We start from the raw sequence: 21489 nt of genomic DNA, 5'->3' as shown, positions 1-21489 counted from the left end.
CTTGGCAAACACAAGACTGCATATCCTTCATCGAGAATGAATTCGAATGAAATCAAGAATGCTCCTGTTACTGATATTCTGAAATATGTCCGGATGGCGGAAAATTTACTGAAAGAGTTTGGCTTTCAAACGATTTGCAACCTGAGGTATGTAGTATGTAGGACACAAAAGATCTTTTAAGTCGAAGTGTCGGCCATTGGACACACTAACATAAGTACATCTACAAAACTATTTATTATTATTATTATTAAGGACTATTACTTCGGCAGCATTCTCCATACATGGATATATATGGATGCTACAACAGTAACAACAACAACAACAACAACAACAACAACAAAAATCCAACAAGCTATGTGGTTGAATCGAAAAGTTCGAAAACGTTCGACGGAAGACACACTTCAAGTGTTTGAGATGTAGATATGTTCAATCCCAGGACCTAACGTCTTCGAAGTTTTTTTGTTTGCTCTGGACATCCTGCCCATTTTAAAATTAACACTGAATACATATGTCAAGCATGGAATACCATGGCAAGACTACTTCAGCCACGTGGCATGGAATAGCTCCACTTTTTAAGCGAAAAACCAATTGCGATTGTCATCTGTATACGTACACTAGGCGCACATTTGGAAAATACAACATAATTTATCATTCATAATTTTGGACATTTAGAAAATATTATTATTTATCATTCATAAATTGGTCCATGTATTAATTAACAGTTAACGCGTTTTCTCTCAAATATGTGTTTAATTTAAAGTTTTAATCTTAAAGATTTATTTTTTTTATATGCCAACAAAGCACGTATTTGCTCATGAAACCCTGTACGTAATAGTCTTCATATTATAGTTTATTTACACTACACTCAACTACGAATACATAGAAAAATTATTTGCAGACATTATATTATATGTACATACAAACAAATCGGAAATAAGCTTTAATTACTTAATAGGCATTTAATTTCGACACGAAGAAGTGGTAAAATAAGGCATTACAACCAGCCGATATTTACAAACACTTATTATGTGCATGCATAAAAACGTATGTATGAGTGTGTGTATTTATATGTGTATGGCAGTGCGCATGGAACAGTTTTGTACCGCGTTGTACCAACTCACGCAAACGACGCGATTTGTGCAAATTTTATTTGATACTAAAAAAAAAAATATTTTATAAAAAAATGTATGCAAGTGAAAAATGAAACGAATTAAATAATAAGTAATGCAGAAAAACTACACACAAATGCACTTTCACATGAGAAGTTTATTAACATGGCCGGAAAATCAGCAAAATCACCAAACCCAACAAAATGCAATAAAATGCAACGGATCGCTATGGCATAGCATGATCGATATGGAATGAAACGGAACGGACATGGTCCATGTTGGAATTACGTTTGTATGTATGGGAAGTCATGCCTTGAAATGCGGAAAGAGATTTTGCTGTTTTTCACACTAAGCGTATGCACGCGTGTGCGTTTTTTTGTTTATATTTATTTACTCTTGACTGCTTCGAATTAACTCTTCCAACTTTAATGAATACGTTTTGATTTGATACACATACATACTCATATATGTATAGTACATATACTATATGTATGGGCGAATGGTATTAACAATTTCTTATTGTAATAATCTTCAGCCTGTTAGTGAACGATATGGCAAGCAATAACAAATACCATGGCAAAAAGTCATAATAAATGTATTGGCATAAAAGAGCACAAACAACCATTACCTTCCGAAGATTACTTGACATTTTGACGCCTGAGACCCATTTGCAGCCAACACGTTTCTATGAGAAAATTGGCGCGCAAGATAAAAAACGTGGATAATGAGATTACAGCAGAAATGGCAAATGCAAAAATGAATTAACTGCGGCAAGTATCAAATGGAAATGTGGAAAATGTAAGCAGAATTATTTTCTAAAGCATGTGCTGACATACACCTCGGATCAAAATAATAGATAGGCGATACTTTTACCAGTTTTTAGAACTTTTATTTTATTTGATTTTTTTTTTAATTTTTTGTAAAAAGCTTAGAACTTTGGAAAAGACTAATAGAAATTTGACCAATTTTAATCAAAATTCCAAGCTTTTTACACAGACCAGCCAACTAACCAAACTTTTTACACAGAATACAGATTTTTTCACAACACCGTTATAGGAAAAATTATCAAAAATCAACGATATTTTGAGCCACAGTAGTTTGCACTTTATTTTACTACAATTATTTGGCTATGAAACTGCGAGCACAGTCTGGAAAATTTTATCAGTGGCCAAACTCTATCTAATACTATAATATCGGATTGGTAAAGTTACTGTCAGATGACATAGGTGCCCAACAAACAGTGGGACAAATTGGTGACTTCTGTAAAATACTACAAATAGAAGAGAGCAAGTTACATGGTGTGTGACTACCACACGGTAGTGCCCGAGTTCGAAACTGCGTTCACAAAACATCAAATGATAGAAAAGTTTTTTCTAACAGGAGTCACCCTTCGGCAGACAATCGCAAGTCTACGAGTGTATTTTTGCTATGAAAGATCTTAGCAATAAAGTCCCTTTCGGAGGCGGCATGAAATTGTAGGTTCCTATTATTTGACTGGGCATGGGTATATTCACCAAAAAGTGAACCACAGAGATCTGAGTGGATGCAACTCACACGCAACGAATAGAGTCTCAATAGCTAGTGAGGCTCTTTTACAAGGTTAACTACAATAATCCGACCAATTTCGGGTACACCATTGATGAATTGGTGTGGGGCATCCATCTGAAAAGTTAATCGAGGCGATTGAGAATATAAGTAATTATAAATCGCAACAATTTGACTTTTTTTATTATCTATGCTAACATTTATTTCCAGATTTGAGTTTTTTTTTATTGCTATTATCTGACAACGCGTTCGTCCACGGCCAAATTTGAAAAACTTTTATTACTTGGTGAAGTGCAAATTAAAGTTCTTTTATAATCATATTTTAAAACGTTTTTTATAATCAATGATTAAAATAAAGAAATGGGAAAACAGCTTAAATGTTATAAAGTACGTGTGAAAGTAAAATAATTGAGATCAGAACTTACTTTCATAGGAAAATGGCGTTGTGTGGTTAACGAATTTTAACATTTTAACTTCATATTTGTCGAAAACTATATGCTTCCGGCAGCTAAAAGTATATTTTGAGGAGACGAAGGACTGAAGCTTTCCGCAGGTACCATTTTTACCCCAAAGTTAAGTTATCTTCATTTTAAAGCCAACCCAAAAACAAAATACTTTTCTTTTGTCAAAACCAGTAAAAATTTCGCATGTCTCTTATTTTGATCATTGGTGTGCACTACACTCGTAAGAATGCACGAATTTATTTTTGTATATATAAATATGTATATGGATGTATGCACATAAATAAATAGATACAATATGTTAATGCTTTCAATCAAATATCGACACTGTAAATAAATTACAATCAATCAACTAATAGCGTCAAATCACCAAGAGTGATTGCGAAATAAGTGCGCATGCGCGCCGGTTTTCGGTATCAATTAAATAATACATTTTGTACGTATTTACAATACAAAAATTAGTGCAATACAAAATTTATACAATTAAAACAAACATAAACATACGCACATACTTGCTTAGTAATATTTCTCAATATTTGGCGGCACTCAATCCTTTCGTAAAACCGTTAATGCATATACTTACACATACAAATATACAATCCTTAAGCGATCATCCATTCATACGTTCACCCAACTAATCATCCTTCCATCCGCATTGCACATTGTTGTCTAACATTTCAGCCAACAATTTGAAACAGGTCTACTGGCATTGCTATTCTTCTTTTTCTACAAACATACATATATACATATGTATGTACACACATACATGGCACACACTAACTCTGAGTCGTTCGCCTCTTCGGCTCAATTACATATTTCCCCCTGGAGCATAGCCACTTCTTGACTTTTCTCTTTCCTTCTTTCTCTTTTGTAATGGTTAACGCAACAACAGTCTTACCGCTTTCACCTACCCACCTACCCATCTCCGACGCAGTGTTTGTGTAGTTAAGTCATCGACCACGCAATGTGACCAGTGCCACTGCCAGCAACCGCTGGCTCTTATATTCTCTGGAACCGGCGCGCTTCACTTCAGTTGTTACTTTTGCATTTAAGCGCAAAGTTCGTAGTCACCGGGAGTAAAATCATTGAAACTCATACCTAATACATAAAATAAAACCAATCGGTATTAAGGCTAGGCGCAACACTTCTGACTATTCTGTGTGCATTGGCTTGGTGTTGAGAGGAGTCCTGCGTCAAACAGCCACATTCGTAAAATATAAAAAAAATAATTAATAAAAAATAAAAAAAATAACTAGAATGCGTGCTATATTTCTTGCGTTCTACATCACCTGCCTTTTGGTATTGAACGTCTTTAGTAATGAAAACAACAAAAAACCAAATAATGCAGGTAATAAAAGCAAAGTAAAAAATAAGTTTAAATAAAAAAATAAGTTTCATACGCATTGCGCACGTCAAGAAACCTTCTTGCCGCAGCACTTTAGTTGTGCGAAACCGGATTTCTACCAAGTCGCGTAAACGTCAATAAAAAGAACAAAGCAAAAGAAAGTGTCAGCACCACATACATACTCGTACATACATATTGCTTGGCCATTTTTATACCTATTATTAGTGTTTTGTACAATTTACGATTTTTAATTGGGTTTAGGATAATACAGTATCCATCAAGCAGCCTACACGAATCTCTGCCGCGTACTCAACAGAGCTTCCGCCTTTCAGCAAGGGAATGTCATGGTAAAAAATAAGCATTTGGTTATGGAAGAGCAACTAATGAAAAGAGCTTATCAGTTAGCTGACTTTTACTGAAAACCTACATTTTTTTATCTAAGTACAGTTACTTTTAATTTGAAAAGAGTTTATGCGTGTTTAAATGTCGATATATGTTACATATATCTTTCTTAAGAGCTAAGTTTGAGTGATTCCGTAAGAAATTTAAAAAAGCCAGTGAGGAGTGCTGAATTCGGTCCGGAGCGAACTTCATATACCGGCGCGCATTTTAGTAAAACTTAATTTTGGCTGGCTGTTAATTTTTTGCATCAAACAAACTCATAGCCAATGAGAGTTATTAGTAATATCAGATGGACGAAAATTTAGACTTAACAAAAAAAAATTGGGCGTGATTTTTATCGATTATGCCTATGTTTTTTCTTTTCTGTTTCAAAAATTTTCTTTATTGGGCAGCGGGGTGTTGTTATTGACCGATTTTGCTCATTTCCAATACCAAACTACCTTGGATAAAGATTAATTTAAGAACTAAGTTTCATTGAAATGTATTAATTTTTGCTCAGACAGACAGATAAACGCGTCTTAAATAATTGACCCATCTGACCATTCCAAGTATTTTGGTGTTTTATGTTTATACAATATCTATCCCGATTCCTTTATATTGTTATATCCATTCACATCTCATACCTTTATGTGAACAAAATTAAAATATCCTAAGCACCCTTTGTTTAGCACCCAAATGTTGAGAAAATCTTCTGTAGTATTCCAAAGCACAAATTACACCATTACTCTATGTTAAATACAATATGTGGTAACTTCCGGTAGTCACGAGCAATTGATGTTCATACCTTTTAAAACCCTTAAAAAGCCTTATTTAAAATTAACATCCTCATCGATTTCGGACAGAAAAAATGTATAAATACCAGCATAAATTGTTGTTATAGCAGCATACATTTATTTATAATTTATATTCACAGCCTCATAAGTTTTTAGGAATGCTGCTGAAATAACAGTTCCTGACCGGAAATGAGTGTGTAAATATATATGTACATAAATCCGGGTGGTTCCTGTAACGTCGAACCAACTGTTAGGCATAAATACACATAAATATAAATAAATATTAATAACCAGAGCTGTTAAAGTGTGAAGTTATTTTCAGTATGTAATTACTACTTACGCTAGTTTACAATGATTTTGGCCTGTGGCATTTAACTAATATTTCTTGAGCAAATTGACCCCGTGTCCCAATATAAACTCGAATATTAAAGAACAGAACAATTTTCAAGATATAGTTAAAGTTAAATTTTTTGGGGTCTGAATTTCATGATAATTGAATTTTCTATCAAATGTCAATGCAAAACTTCTCAATCAAATTATGAGAATATGAGAACTTTGCACCATTTTTAACAAAAAATTGGTTTTCTTGTATATTAGATTACTTCCGGTTTCTGCTTGTTTTTTTACATTATCAAGGCGGCCATCCAATCAATGGGGACAGTTATACTGAGATCAAATACTGCTCAGTAATCTCTGACAGCTCTAAATGATATTAGCACCGTCTTCAAGGTCAGTCTTATATGGGTTCCGAGACATAGAGATATTGAAAGAAATTGCAAGGCCGATGAAACTCCTTGAAAACAGAGGCAATGCTGGAATTCCTATGGCAACTTGCAAATTAAGGATAGGTAGGTGAGGTAGGTGAAATGGTTGAAGTGCACCTGGCTGTCGAAGAAAGGAGCTGCCAGTGACCTTAGTCTTCTAGCTGCCAAACTCGGACATTTACAGAGAAAATGCTCTACAGTCTCCTTCTCTGAAAGGTCCCCACAGCTTCTGCAATGGGGGTTAAATGGTGACCAGTAAACACAGCTACGAGTTTGGAAATTGTATGGCGAGGAGTTCAAAGAACTTTCTGAGTCCTTCGTATATCGTATTGTGGCCAAAGGATTTTCGAAATAGCACATGAAGAAATGGAGCTCCATCTGCGCTTCCCTGAGAAATAATTTGCGCAGTTCCTCTTTAACAACTGTCAAGTCCCCTTCCTGACAAGCTCATCAGCAATTTCATTTCCCTCTCTGTTCCTATGTCCTGGAACCCAGATCAGAGAAGTGTTACCTGCACACCCAAGAGATTTGATCTCTTCTTTACATGAGTTTACTAATTTCGTTCTGCACCATGGTGTCGTCAGAGCCTTAACCGCGGCTTGACTATCGGAGAAAATGTTAATATCTCCCTCGCTACCGCGGTCCTTAAGCATTTTGCATGCCTGCAAGATCGCAAAGATTTCTGATTGCAAACACTAGCAGTGTTCGGCAGTTTAAAGGAGATAGATAAATTGGCTGATTTAGAAAAAACACCTGCTCCGACTCCCGATTCCATCTTGGAACCGTCAGTGAAGACAGAGGTGCAAACTTCGGTGCAGATTAAGGATACAAAATAATATTCACCAGGAGGTCAATAGGTCATGGAAAGAAGAAAATACTTGTATTATAACCAGGCTAACTTGGCCGCAAATAGATAAAAAAAGGTCAGGAGAATTGGTCAACCTCTCAAGAGAGAACATCTCAAATGTCCTGAGCACTCTTTTAGGCTATGAGTATTTTCTCATGAATACTGTAGAAGTTGTAGAGACGAGGAAGAGGAAAAAATAGTAGAACACTTCCTTGTAATTGGCCAGCCTTAGCCTTGCTCTACGGCTATTAGGAAAACACCCTTTTGACTCTTACGGAACTATCCTGTTAGTGTTAGAAACTAACAATCACTGATGGTATTAAAAACTAAATAAACGTTTCGGAGGGTAATGTTTTTATTTTCCTTGAATTCATGGAATTTTTATTCTTTACTTACGACTATTATATTCTTACTAAACGACGACTCTTTCTATTCGGATCGGTAATTCGAATACCACGACTACAACTATTGGCACACCTGGGCCTCAGTGACAGATATTGTTAGGACACATATATCCCAGGTTTACTTTATAATATTATATCATATATGAACACCAGACATAGTACTATTAACGCTATGAAATTCACAAATTTGTGTTACTATATATTTTATTTATGCAAATTTAGCCGTTTTTCCGCGTATGTTTTTGACCGGTAAACTAAAAAAGGAGCCAGTTCAAACTCACAGACTGTGTTTGTTTTACCCAAATAGGAGAAAATCGCCGGATTCTCCGATATACTTTATGAAAATCGGATTTATGGCATGATTAAGCTGAAATTCAAAGCACATACTTGCCCTAACCGCTATTAATTCGTACCCCTACGATTTTTCCCACATATAGACCGTTGAAAAATAATAAGCACACCACTATTTTTTATAAAAATATTGTTCAAAATGCAAAAAAAACCATATAACGTTAAATTTTAAACTTTGCACAAAATGTTTGTAAATTTCATCAAAACTTTTCAACCAGAATTTAAAGCTTTTTCTGGGTAAGCAGTTTTGTAGGCCACAGGATGCGTTATTGCGAAGCCATTCGAGAGATAGAGCCAGAAACAGTTGCCAATATCTTGGAACACTGGATTAACAGGATGCGCTATTACGAAGCCATCCAAGGCAGCTACGTGAATGAAAAGTGCGTGTATTGGAATTGTTTGTTCTTTCAAATAAACCAATAGTGTACCGTAAAAACCTTATTTTTGAGTAGATTTTTACAAAATTTTCTTAGAGCAAATACAATAATTTATGTATTACAATGTAACCGAATATGATATAAGCTACTTTATGAAATAATTGCTTTCTTTCAATATTATTTTTTTTTTTTCATTTTTCACTTCGCAGAAATTTGGCAACAGGACTTAACGGACACTTTCAAAATAGAAGGATCGGATCAGGGTATACAAAAGGTCAATCTGAAGTGTGGTTCCAATTCAATGAACGTAATGCTGGAGACAGAGAAGCCCTTCACCGGCGTAATGTACACTCGCGGCAGTTTCTATAAACAAACTGCACCCTGTTTCGTTAAGCCAATTACACAAAGTGCGCTCTCTTTGGAGATGAATTTCCAATTGGATCAATGCCAAACGTTAAAAGATGGCGAACTCTATTCCAATATTGTTGTCATTCAAAATGATCCGGAATTGATAACACCCGGTGATTCGGCATTCTCGCTGGAATGTGACTTCCGTCAACCGCGCAGTTTGGATGTTGAAGCGAATATGCAGACACGCGACAGGTAAATCTTAATAGAACTTCAAGTTATTTGCTTCATAAAAAGCTTAATCGCAATGCTTGAAATCATACTCGTATTCCCAAATTCCAAAAAAACAATATATATATGTATGTATTATATAGACATCCGCAAAAATTGCGAGGATCCAACACGCATCAGCGACAATAGACAGACAAAACAAAAAATGCATAAATGCCAAGCAAGCTCATGCAATGCAATGTATATAAGGTATACATATATATTATATGAGTATATGTACATAAAACGTTAACCATAAACAAAGAATACTACTATAAATAGAATTTGCATATGACAATATGAAATCACAATATTAATAATATTGAGTTGAAAAGAAAGTAATTTTGTTTTTCGAAGATGAAATAAAATTCAATTTACTTGAAACAAAGAGTGATATTCAATATACAAGATATCACTGATTTTCTGAAAGAGTCTTGCAACCCAAAAAAAAATGTTTTACAAAAATTCCTGGCGGTATCTAACAAGAATGATGGAATACATACAAGATTATGTAGATAGAGTGCAAAAATGTTATTGTAGATGAGGAGTGTGAGATAATTGAAAAGAGGATGTCAAAATAATAGGTTAATGTAAACATGAAAGGTGCTAGAGAAAAATAGAAAGGACAAAGTAGTTTTATACAAAACTTTACAATTACGTCAGCTTAACAGTTGATTCTATGAAATTCACTGATAACCAAGTAGCGGAACTGCGATATGCGCAAACTTCTGAATTCCGTTGATCATGAATCTCTAATAAATATATATCTTTATTGTTTTTACTTCTTTATTTAAATATCGCTCGTTTGCTGGAGAGAAGTCATAACTCAATAAATCGAAAATTCCAAAAAAACGGTTTTAAAGTTTTGAATTTACTATTCCTTCCTAAGTATTTTCGCCATGTATTTTTTAATTATAATACATTTTTTTTTTGCATTCTTCCAGCAAATGAGCAATTTGAATAGTAAATTGAGAAAATGGTTTTCTCAATATTCTTATATATACATTTTTTTTGTAATATGACCCTCATAGATCTTGTAACTAATCCAATTACGATTTCAAGCCATTGTCATTAGTGAAAATTTTACCATTGTTGATCTGATGGCGCATGATCAGGGCTACATGGTGACTGTTTATGCCGGACACTATCTAAATTCAAATAATTTTTCACGACTTACCCAAGAGTATGCGGCCGCCGTACCCGAATGGGTTGGTGCGTGACTATCTTTCGAAAACAAGAGAGAACGTAGGTTGGAATCTCGGTGAAACTCCAAACCAAGAAAACGTTTTTTCTAATAGCGGTCGCCCCTCGGCAGGCAATGACAAACCTCCGAGTGTATTTCTGCCATGAAAAAGCTCCTCATAAAAAAAATATCTGCCGTTCGGAGTCGTCTTTAAACTGCGGTCCGTCCATTTGTGGAACAACATTAAGACACACGCCACAAATAGGAGGAGGAGCTCAGCCAAATACCCAAAAATGGTGTACGCGCCAATTACTTGTATAAATACATATATATACCGAAGATTAGTGAGACCTTGTATTATTTTGGCTAGTTCATTAGTTGCTGATTGTAAACACCTAAATAAATCATTTGTTTCCTTTAAAGAAACTCGATATGCACAAACTTTTGTGATCATTATTTCTATTCGCTTCAACAGATACAACTTACATTCAAAATTAAAAAAAAAACAGTTGGTTTTTAATGGAGAATATCGTTAGAGAGATGGGCCAAAAATGCAGTTTCTCTATTTTAAACATTCGACGTCAGTGTGTGCCGGGTGGAAGGAACTCACATCGCTTTGAGTTTTCAGCAATGATGGATTATCTTTAGTTATTCGCTGGATTCGTTTGCTACTTCGGGTTGATGGTACATTTTCGAGGCTCATTTCTAGTTATAGTGCATTTCATGAACGCGCCATAGTCAACAATAATCTCTTTACAGTTGTTTACCGGCGATTTTTTAAGAAGTTGAGTGTTGTTCAAACCAAATGAGTCTTAAAATTACTAAAATTAATCCATGCAATAATTAACGATATAAGCAAAGCTGATTTTCAATTAAGTGTTTTTGGAGCTCTGCTTTCTTTGACGTGTTATTCATAACCTTATGTTTTTTGTTGATTGCAAAACCTTTCGTACTTTATATGATCCTTTAACACAACTCGATCTATTACTGAAAACCGAACTTACTTTCTTTCCAACTCAATCATTTACTGGTATACATTTATGTTGCTTAAAACCAGGTACTTTTTAATTTCGTTACACAATTTACATATATATATACAGTTTACCACTAATATTCCCATGCACACTAATTTGCTTACACAGAATTGTACGTGGTTCAAAAATTACACTCACAAGCCCTGATCCCTCAAGAGCAGCAACCGACTCGATTATTACAGTTCATAGTGATACGGACAGCGTTGAATATATACCAAAACAACAAAATACAAATGTCATCCAAAAGCACGTGCCGCATGAAGAAAATGAAGCTGAGACGATACGCTTAGGCACGGTAGAGGAGGTTACATACACTCTTGAGAAGGATGAACTTTAAAATTAATAATAAATGATGGTTTAGGATTTTTATGCATTCATACAACATTTTGCACTCAAAGCTAACAACAAAACAAGCACACAAAAGAACTACAAACTACATTTAATACACAAAATACATATCTGGTACCAGGCAACAGGTGAGAGCAAAATGTTTGAGTAGCTAAAAGGCTTTTTACAATATATAATTCATTGGTGTGGCCATTTCTAACAAATTGTTGGTTGTTTTTATATGTATACTGTATATTTACATGTAATGTATTCATTTTGCAGTCAAAGTGGGCGTAATGAAACGGAGGTGAAATCATGAAATTAGATTTTGGAATGTTCGATATTTTATGCACAACGTCATTCATTCAGTTTCCATGTATATTTTAAGTTATTTTTAAATCCGTGTTCCATACAAAAATATGTAAATTTATAAAAAAAAATCCTGTGATATGGTTGAAGATGATTGGACAGAAACATAATAAAATATTATAGATTTCTTGTGAAAGTTGTTGTTTCATTTATTTTCGTATCGAACAATTTCTAATGCATTTGGGCGTGACTATTATTCGGTAGGGCCCTATTGTGGGCATGATAGAAAACGTTTTTTCTAATAGAAGGTAATGGCAAACCTCCGAGAGTATTTCTTCTATGAAAAAGCTACACATAAACACGATCTGCTATTCGGAAGTGGCATTAAATTGTAGGTCCCTACATTAGTAAGACAACATAAAGACGCGTATCAGAAATTGGTGGACAAGATCGGCCAAACATCCACCAAAAGATGTAAGCGCCAACTATATATATGTGTGTATTAATAGTCTGGCGGTTAAAACCTTGAAAAGTTTAGACTGGACTAATTCTTTAACGTGAGGTACGATTAAACTAAACAATCAACCCTCAAAAAGTAACTAAGTGCCGTTTGGTTGCCAAAGTCACTATGCTTAAACCAACCATCGTAATTATGTTGGTTTATGTTAAGGTGGATATTGTGTAATACGATTTGTTTTGAGTTTAGTCAGAGATGTCGGTGCTTAGCAAGAGTAACGCAGTATTCAACACTCTGCACCTCCTCCTCATTTATCTGCGCATCTGTGACGGAATTCTTTAGAACGAAACCCCATTCGCTTCAGAAGTATTGCACTAAGAACTCGCGCGCATAGAGAACTGATAGCCGACTTTATATCAGTGAGCAGACACTTTTTCGATACGCACCCACAGGCAGGTGAACGAAGATTGCGATTGTATCCCAATTTTATTTTCCGTAACCCTTCTGTTCGAATAACTTTCAACTTTTTTCTTCAACAAGGTGAATTAAGTCCGATTTTAATAATCAATTGGCATAGAAAAGGTGTAGTATTTTATAAAAACTTGTCTTTCAATAAAAGGGAGACATGTAAACCTTCCTCAGAAACATCATAATCTACAAGAGACCACTGTCCCATTTGGATCCCCTCTCTCGTCGCCCGACGATGAAATTTTTTTATTAATTTTTGTTTTCTTAGACACACATATGTAACTATTGTAGACATATTCATTATAACAAAGAAAGCTAGTTCGACGTGCCGCTTCAGTCAATTTCTCAACACAACCATTTTTCTAATTATTTTAAATTTTTCTTCAATTTAAAATTAAGTGATTTTGGCGTCTTAAACAAAGGAGCATGAAGCAATAATTATTTATTATTGAATCTTGGTAAGTAGTCGAAAGAATCTAAAATTAACCATTATTTTTCGTTCTAGAATGCAAGATTGCGCCAAAATAATGCAAAAAATAAGCGAAAGCAAAGAAAAAATTCATTTGGAGGCTTTATGACCATTCGTGCTTTTATAATTTAATACGCAGCGCTTAATTTTTATTATTTTAAACTAATTTCGAAATTCAAATATTTACTGATTGATTCACAAATATGTACATACGTATAATGATGGATTATCTATTTGTTTATAAATTAATAGTGCTGTCTTAAGAATTCCTTTCCGGTTCCGTCGAATTAAAACTCTTGATAATTGTGAACTAAATGGTGTTTACCCAATGCATCCCTGTCGCTGTTTCATTTTCCTTTAAGTGGCAACTTCTGAACTGATTGATATCTCTCATTACAAATTGTTGTTGCGTAGCCGTTGTTTTCTTGCTTTTATTTTGTATTTTTATTCTATTATTTTCTTCGGCTTATTTTTGTGAACACTTACAACGGAGTAGTCAAGAAAATTAACAACGAATAGGGTTCAAATAGGTATAATAATAATTAAATTAGAGTAAAACTAATCAAAAACATTGCTTGTTGTTGTGAAATTCGCCTCATCAAGAAATATTTTGTCATTCGTCCGAGAAGCAGATGAAAATGTATTTACCATTAATATATGTTTGTACAGGTGCTTTAAATGTTTTGCTGCTCAAGTGAGTATTGCTATCACTGCGCAATTATGGTAATGCATCTCAGGCTGTGTCTATCCTTGTTTAGGTGGAGTGACACTTTGGAAGGAGAATGCAGTGATGGGAAATGGCGTCGTTTCCAACATCCGCTGGTGCAAACAGCACTTATGTTCTTGGGAGAAATTCTTTGCTTCTTTGTCTATAGAATTGTGTATTTTTTCCTTCAGCGACGTGGGGTGAGTGGACCAATTAAAATATGCACACAGAAATTGCATGTTAAGCGATGATAAGCGATTGCTGTTACACTTGATTTTCTGTACTTTGCTTTGTTAACAGAATTTAAAACAGTATTGAAATGATTGAATTTTCAGTTGGGAGCTGAAGGTGAAAATATAATAACAAGGGGCGAACGGGAATTTTCACCGCTACGTTTGTTGGTACCGGCGATATTGGATGCAATTGCCTCGGTGATGCTACTTACCGGTCTCTATTTAACTTATGTATCCAGCTTTCAAATGCTGAGAGGTGAGTAACATTTAGATTAAAGTACAATAACCATTGAAAAGAGTTATACATAAATAATTTTTATATTTGTGTTTTACGATGTAGTATTGAATTATGAATGTGGTACACAGTTTACAGAAACTCGCTTTTTTTAATTTTTTTGTTGTTTTTATTTTTTTTATTTTTGTATAAAGTATAGGTCATCTAATTACTGATTTTTTAATGTGGTAACTAAAATACACTGGTATTAAAAGAGAATATTAGGTTGGCATCTGCGACTTACGAAGTGGATCAGTTTACAGTTGAACAATGTTCGGAAATATGAAAAATTTACTTGCGAAATGATGAATCACCTTCCGAAGCTGCAAGAAAATTATTTTATTATTTATCTGGGTTCACTCAAGATAAATTCTTCGGGACTCATCCAACAACGATTGGCGAATACAGCTTCATACAATCGAATATGAGCTAAAATCGGCTACTGCAATGCCAGCAGTCGAAGTCATTTAAATGAAATTGTGTTAGTTCCATAATGAATCGTAAGGATTGTTCTCCCTTTTTCGTATTGAGAAAACATCATTTGTTTCCTACTTCAAGCTATTTCAATGTGTAAGTCTTTATAATAGTAATATTTGATAACGATAAATCGAAGTTTGTTTCGGTTATGGCAGTCTGACCTTATTAAATTGGTTCTATTTGGTTTTGATATCTCGATCGAAAAATATCTAAAACACGTTTTTTTAATGTAGCTATCAAATTATAAGTATTTAAAACAACACCCAATTTAAATATTTTACGGGGAACAGCCAACTTTTTAATACATCTTAAAAAGTAAAAGGTTAGCCACATGTTTTTTGGGTGTTTGGTCGTGCTCCTCCTCCTATTTGTAGCGTTCGTCTCTAAGTTGTTCCACAAATGGGGGGGACTACCGTTTTAAGCCTACTCCGAACGGCAGATATTTCATGGCAGAAATACACGCGGAGGATTGACATAGCCATCGAAAAAAAACTTTCTATCATTTTGGTGTTTCATGCACGGAGGTGCGAACGTACACACTTCCGACCCATTCGGCTACGGCGCCCGCAATACATGCTGTATATAGTTTTTTACGAAATACATGGAATCATGACACTAAATAGCATGAAACTCAGACCAAAATCACATTTTAGCTTAAAATATTTCAGAAACCTGAACACTGAAAGGTTTTGAAATAGTGTATGCTGGTTTCTTTTAAAATTTCTTGCCAGCCTATGTTATTACTGGAAACTTTTTTTGTAATTTTTAACGGAGGGAAAATGAAAATGAGCAAAAATAAATTCTCAGAACGTTTATTTTGTTAAATTGTTTCAGAAAATCGTCAGTTTCAAAGCCCAATTAGCTGAATTTAGATTTGGGGAAAAAATTTAAAAGTAGGTCTTTATACCACCAAGAACTTATCCCTAACATAAAATTAGTTTAAAAAAAAAAATATTGTATATTAATATACGGATATTTTAAATGTACATACATATTAACTTGTAGCTATACATTTTATGTATCGTATTTAAATGATTTTCTTACACGAGAAAACAAAAAAAGTGGTCAGAGGAAATCAGAAAATTAACTTAATGTGCAAATATCTTCCATGTAATCCATACAAAATTAATTATTTTCTCATTTTCTATAAATTGTATTTTCCTACTTTCAGTTGCTGCTCTTATATTTGTTGGCATCTTTGGTGCCATTCATCTCAATCAAATGGTGACCGTACGTCACTGGATGGCAATGTTCACCATCATTTGCGGCATTATAGTAATCATATCTATTGATGTTGAACGTGCCGGATATGATCAGTTTTCGCTACCCAGGAAGGGAGATAGCAATGCAGTACTGACCGGCAACTTGCTCGTAGTTTTCGCACAAATTTTTCATGCCGGCAAATTTATTTATGATGAAAAGTACCTTAAAGGAACGGACATTCCGACTATGTTGGCTACGGGCTGGCAGGGCATCTTCGGCCTGTGTACCACAGTTTTGCTAGGTGCTTGCCTAACTTTCCTACCCTCTCCAATGCCGCTTAACAATAATACTCGTGGCGTTTTTGACGATCTTAGTGATATTGTACCGCAAATCCATAGTAATCCAACATTGTTGGCACCATTAATTATTTTTATCATCTCCAGCGCGTGCTATAACTTTGCCTCATTAACAATTGTGAAATACTCGTCTTCAGCGAATCGATTACTTGCCGATGGCTTACGTATTCTAATTATTTGGTGGATGGCCTTCTTGTTGGAATGGGAAATGTTCAATCTCATCACGGTTATAGGCTTTTTAATACTACAAATGGGTTCAGTAGCTTATCGCAATGCTATCTTCATCGAATGGTATCGCTCTTTATTAGCGCGTTTGATGCGCAGTCGATACGCTGATCTAACCGTCGAAACAGGCAACGATAGTGGAGAGGCTGGCGTATCGACAAATCGTCCGGCAGATGCTATTTAAGCCATTGCAGCTGTAATCGCCGAAATATGAATTGTTGCGATATGTTGAATTATAAAAAGTAATCGTTTAATTAAATAATATCTAAATGCATCTTGTGGAAAAGTGAAACATATTTAATAGTTGCATTTTTTTATTTATTTAACATTTTAAAAAATGTATTCCCTTTGGTTATTTAAATTTAAAAGTTGCAAGATATATTATTTACCTATCTGTGGCGCCTTTAAATAGGAATTAAAGGGTTTGGTTAAGTCGTTTCTAATTTACAATTAATTTAAACAAAATCGTTAACTAAGCAATATTAATATCCGATTTGGCATTAAACAAATTGCACTTAGCCCACAATGTATAGACCCACAAAGAAGTCACATGTAAATTATTATTATTATAAAAAACGAACTGATTTGGCTGAAATAAGGTGATGTTTGACTTAAGATTGATTAGTTATTAACGAATTGTGAGTATACATTATACGGATTGAGAAGAAATTAAAATAAAATAATATTAAAACAAACATAATATGTTGTATGTTTTAAAATAAAATATATGCATATCTACTAATTACATTCTCCAAGGGCCAAATGTCATGTAAGGACTCCGAAAAACGATAGTTAGCTCTTTTTATAGCAAAATATCAAGGAACTAGAGCAAAAAGCTCGGTCAAATAATTTTATTATTTTTAAGTAATTTCTTCCGAATTTACATCAGCATAGATAGAACTGAGATAAGCTGTTAAAAATAAGGAACCATCTAAGTCGTTTCAGAAACTATTTTAGTTATGAATATTTTTTTCTTGATTTTGTTTCTTGCCCAGGGCAATACAATACACACTCCCAAGCGTATGCTGCATTCTAGTTTTTTGGTTCTTGTTTTATAGGTTTTGTAGCAGTTTACCAAGTTCTGCTTGACGCGGTGAGGTCAGGTGGAGAGGGGTGTTTCGAGGAGGTGGGTCCTGAGGGAAAGGGGTGTAGAAGAGTGTGTTTAAACGGTGACACAAAACGGAGCAGCTTCACATGCCGAACATTTAAGCAAGTGTGAGTTTAACCTGCTACAGTGTCCGGAACGTAATTGTGGCCTAGAATCCCAGGACTCATGAGGCAGCTGGAGTGATTAGACCCCGATGACGGCATTCAGGGAGCAGGAGTTCATAAAAGTGGTGAGAAATTCACGATGGATATCGTTTGTAGTTTGGCATTCCCATAGCAGCCGGTTCTACGTTACCGGAATGACTCGGGTTTTTTCCAACCAACGGCTGCCGCCCTAGCAAACTAGCCTTCTCTAGTGACCCGTTTATTGTTTGTAGTTGTTGTTGTAGCAGCATAAACATTTCCCATACTTACATACGGGGAATGCTGCTGAAGTGACGGTCCTTGGCCGGATATAAATCCGGGTCGTTTCGGCAACGTGTCACCGTCTGTCGAGGAAACGTATTGCTTGTAGTCTTTCTGTATGCTGGTAATTTTATAGTGCCATATTTTACTGTTGTAGCTGCAAACTTTTTGGGAGATATTGGAATGAAATATCCTGAGAAAATTTAAATTTACATAAATCGGTCTCCAAAATTGTTGTTGTAGCTGCATGAAACGTTCCTAATAAATTTTTGGATCCGGCCGCTCCGGTATGGGTCTCGAATATACATACATATAATCCAAATTAATCGACTTTTATTATAAATGGTAAAGTGCTTAGCTATTTTTTTCTTCAATTTTTCTTCAATTTTTTTAGATATTTGCGGATTTCCGCCTATAAAAAGAAATAATGTGACGACAAAAGAAACACATCTCGTCCACAGAACCACTTCTTGTGGTGCAATTGCACCACGAAACCATTGATCTTTTACGGGAAAAGTTTCCAGACCGTGTTATCTCTCGAAAAAGTGATCACAATTGGCCACCGATATCTTGTGATTTATCACCTTGTGACTTTTTTCTTTGGGGCCACGTGAAAGAGAAGGTCTACGCCAACAGACTAAGTTCGATTAAAGACCTCAAAGATGGAATTCATAAGGCTATCAAGCCACTTTGCAAGGAAAGGAGCCACTTATGAAACGGATATTGTTCTGTAAGCGTGATCATGGTGGTCATTTGCCTGATATTATTTTCCACTATTAACGGCATGCCTTCCTCTTTATAATTAAATAAACATCCGAGCATTTATACTAAAAAATACCATTTTTCTTTGAATATCAAAATAAGACCTCATATTAAATTTTTAATAATTAAAAACCCCTATATTATATTAGAACGCAGCAGTTTGGTCGGCGACAGTTGAAAAGAGCTCCGTTGAGACAGATTTGATTTTTATAGATGTATGTTTAAACAGTTTTCTTTCCAAAACTAGAACATAAATACATACATACATATGTATTAGACGAAGTCAGGATTTTTTCAAAATTTCAAGTTATTCAAAAAGTTAAAAAAAAAAGCCAAAAATTTTAGCTTAACGAGTTTTTACTTTAATTTCAATACCTTGAAGATATATTTGAAGCTCAGTACGTACCCTTAAAGTCGCTGTGATTAAAAAATAATGATTTTAGTTTTCTTATAGCTAAACAAGCCTCTTCATAAAAAGTTAACTTGTCGTCAATGTCATTTTCTATTTCATCAGAGATGGCCAGCGATTCTTGGTAAATTGTTAACATTTAAGTATTGATATTTTCCCCATCTTCATCATTTATGAAGACTTGGACTCGATTATTAACGTTGGAGAACTGAGCAAATGCTGATACGGAAGTCCATCTTCTGCGGTTCAACCACTATCGTCATTAGACATATCTGTTCCCAAGCCCAGCTTTCATAAAATACTCTTGTATTGTCTGTGAACTCACTTGAACCCACGCTTTGCGTAGAAAATAAAAAAAAAAATCTAACAAATTTGTTGATTTTGACAGCTTCATAGAAGAATTTACCCCTTCCTATTGAAACAAAATGAGTTTTAAAAATAACGATTTCTACATGAACTTATAGTTTTTTATAACCCCTTGCTCAAGCGGCTGACAAAATGCTGTTGTGTTTGCTAGCAGAAAAATAATTTTAACATTTTGAAATTTTAGATCGCGAAGATGGGAAGCCGCATTATCTGGAAATAGCACGACGTTCCGTTGCATTGCATTTTTCTATCGAACTGCTCGAGAAAATCTGTCATCAAATCAGACATCATCCAAACCTTTCTGTTCGATCGCCACGTAACTGGTAAATTATACAAATTAATGTTGCAGAACGCCCGAGGCCTTGCAGATTTCCCAATAACAAACAGGCGCTATTTTTCTCCAGTCATATTGTCGCAGTGTAAAATCGTGAGCCTATCCTTAGCCATTTTTCCACCTTGCATTTTTCACCTTTTAAAGCAAATGTTTTATCGGGTAATATTCGGAAAAATATGCCAGTCTCATCAGCATTACAAATGCTTCGCGAGTGATATCCTTTCCAGCCAGTCTTAACTTTGCTCCTTATAAGTATAGAGGAATGCCCTTATTTCGAGTCTCCACAAGCCATTCGTAGCACAATTTAGTAACCTTTGGGCTACAAACTGAAAATTTGACTTTTGTTGTTGATAATGCAAACTGCTTGAGTTTAGCTGATGTTACATTTCTTTGCCAACTCGCGTACACTAAGTTTTTCATTTCAATAAATTGCAGTGGCATTAACTTTGTCTTCTACATACATATATCAACATTGCTTTAGGCATTGCGCTTCACGTATGCATATAATAACCCAGCAAAACCTGCGTGACCGAAACTCTAACACAATTACACTTTTTTATAAGTTACAAACACATATGCACGCAGGTTTTGCTGGGGCGTGACCGAAACTCTAACACAATCGACTTTTTTTTTATTCTCCGTCACCTTTGGAAAATGTGTAAGCAGTAAGCAAACTTCATTCATATATTTTTTCTCATTTTTGCATCAATAGAAAAAAAACAACAAAAAAAACGGCAAGTGGCTGTCAAAGCAATAAGTCAAAAAGATATCTTTTCTCTCTTTTTGATATCAAACTAGCCCGAGAATCAAATTGTCAACCTTTGGCAAATGTGTAAGCAGTAAGCAAACTTCATTCATATGTTTTTCCTCATTTTTGCATCAGTCAAAATAAACAAAAGCCGTAGCCGAATGGGTTGGTGCGTGACTACTATTCAGAATTCACAGAATTCAGTTCGAATCTCGGTGAAAGCAAAATTAATAAAAACATTTTTCTAATAGCGGTCGCCCATCAGCAGGCAATGGCAAAACACCGAGTGTATTTCTGCCATGAAAAAATTCTCCTCATAAACATATCATAAAACAAAATAAAATAAATGTATAAAAAAATTTTTTTTTTTAGTGATTCGAACCAAGGATTTTGGATCGGATGCCCACATTGCTAGCTACTAGGCTATCGCGCTGTGCTGCCGGCGCTGGCCTAAAAGTTATTTTGTTCGTCGCTACGTTTATATGAAACTGGAACTGAAACGAATCCATATGTATGAAAGGGATAGAAAATCACACGTACTCAAAGTTTTTGGCACGATTTTCCCAACGCGCTTAACAACGTGATTGTAAAGAGGTGTGGTTTAACGGTCACGCGTGCAGGTTACGTGATCGGTAACGTGA

The 21489-nt window shown here is 34.9% G+C and overlaps 2 protein-coding genes across 2 annotated transcripts; both read left to right on the top strand.

Annotated features, from left to right (window-relative positions):
* Window positions 1–4093: 4093 nt before the first annotated feature.
* LOC128857161 (uncharacterized) lies at window positions 4094–12045 on the top strand. Its single transcript, XM_054092785.1, has 4 exons — window positions 4094–4463; window positions 8588–8981; window positions 11322–11689; window positions 11823–12045. Exons 1-3 carry the CDS (start codon window positions 4373–4375, stop codon window positions 11548–11550), a joined length of 714 nt encoding a protein of 237 aa, XP_053948760.1. The 5' UTR covers window positions 4094–4372; the 3' UTR covers window positions 11551–11689; window positions 11823–12045.
* Window positions 12046–13678: 1633 nt separating this feature from the next.
* Window positions 13679–17443, top strand: LOC128868538 (solute carrier family 35 member F6). Its single transcript, XM_054110744.1, has 4 exons — window positions 13679–13937; window positions 14002–14149; window positions 14285–14438; window positions 16105–17443. The coding sequence occupies exons 1-4, from the start codon at window positions 13876–13878 to the stop codon at window positions 16899–16901; spliced, it is 1161 nt and encodes a 386-aa protein (XP_053966719.1). The 5' UTR covers window positions 13679–13875; the 3' UTR covers window positions 16902–17443.
* Window positions 17444–21489: the final 4046 nt, after the last annotated feature.

Source organism: Anastrepha ludens, chromosome 2, assembly GCF_028408465.1.
Source record: "Anastrepha ludens isolate Willacy chromosome 2, idAnaLude1.1, whole genome shotgun sequence".
In the NCBI taxonomy this organism is placed as follows: Eukaryota; Metazoa; Arthropoda; class Insecta; order Diptera; family Tephritidae; genus Anastrepha; species Anastrepha ludens.
This window is presented reverse-complemented; position numbering and strand designations above follow the sequence as displayed.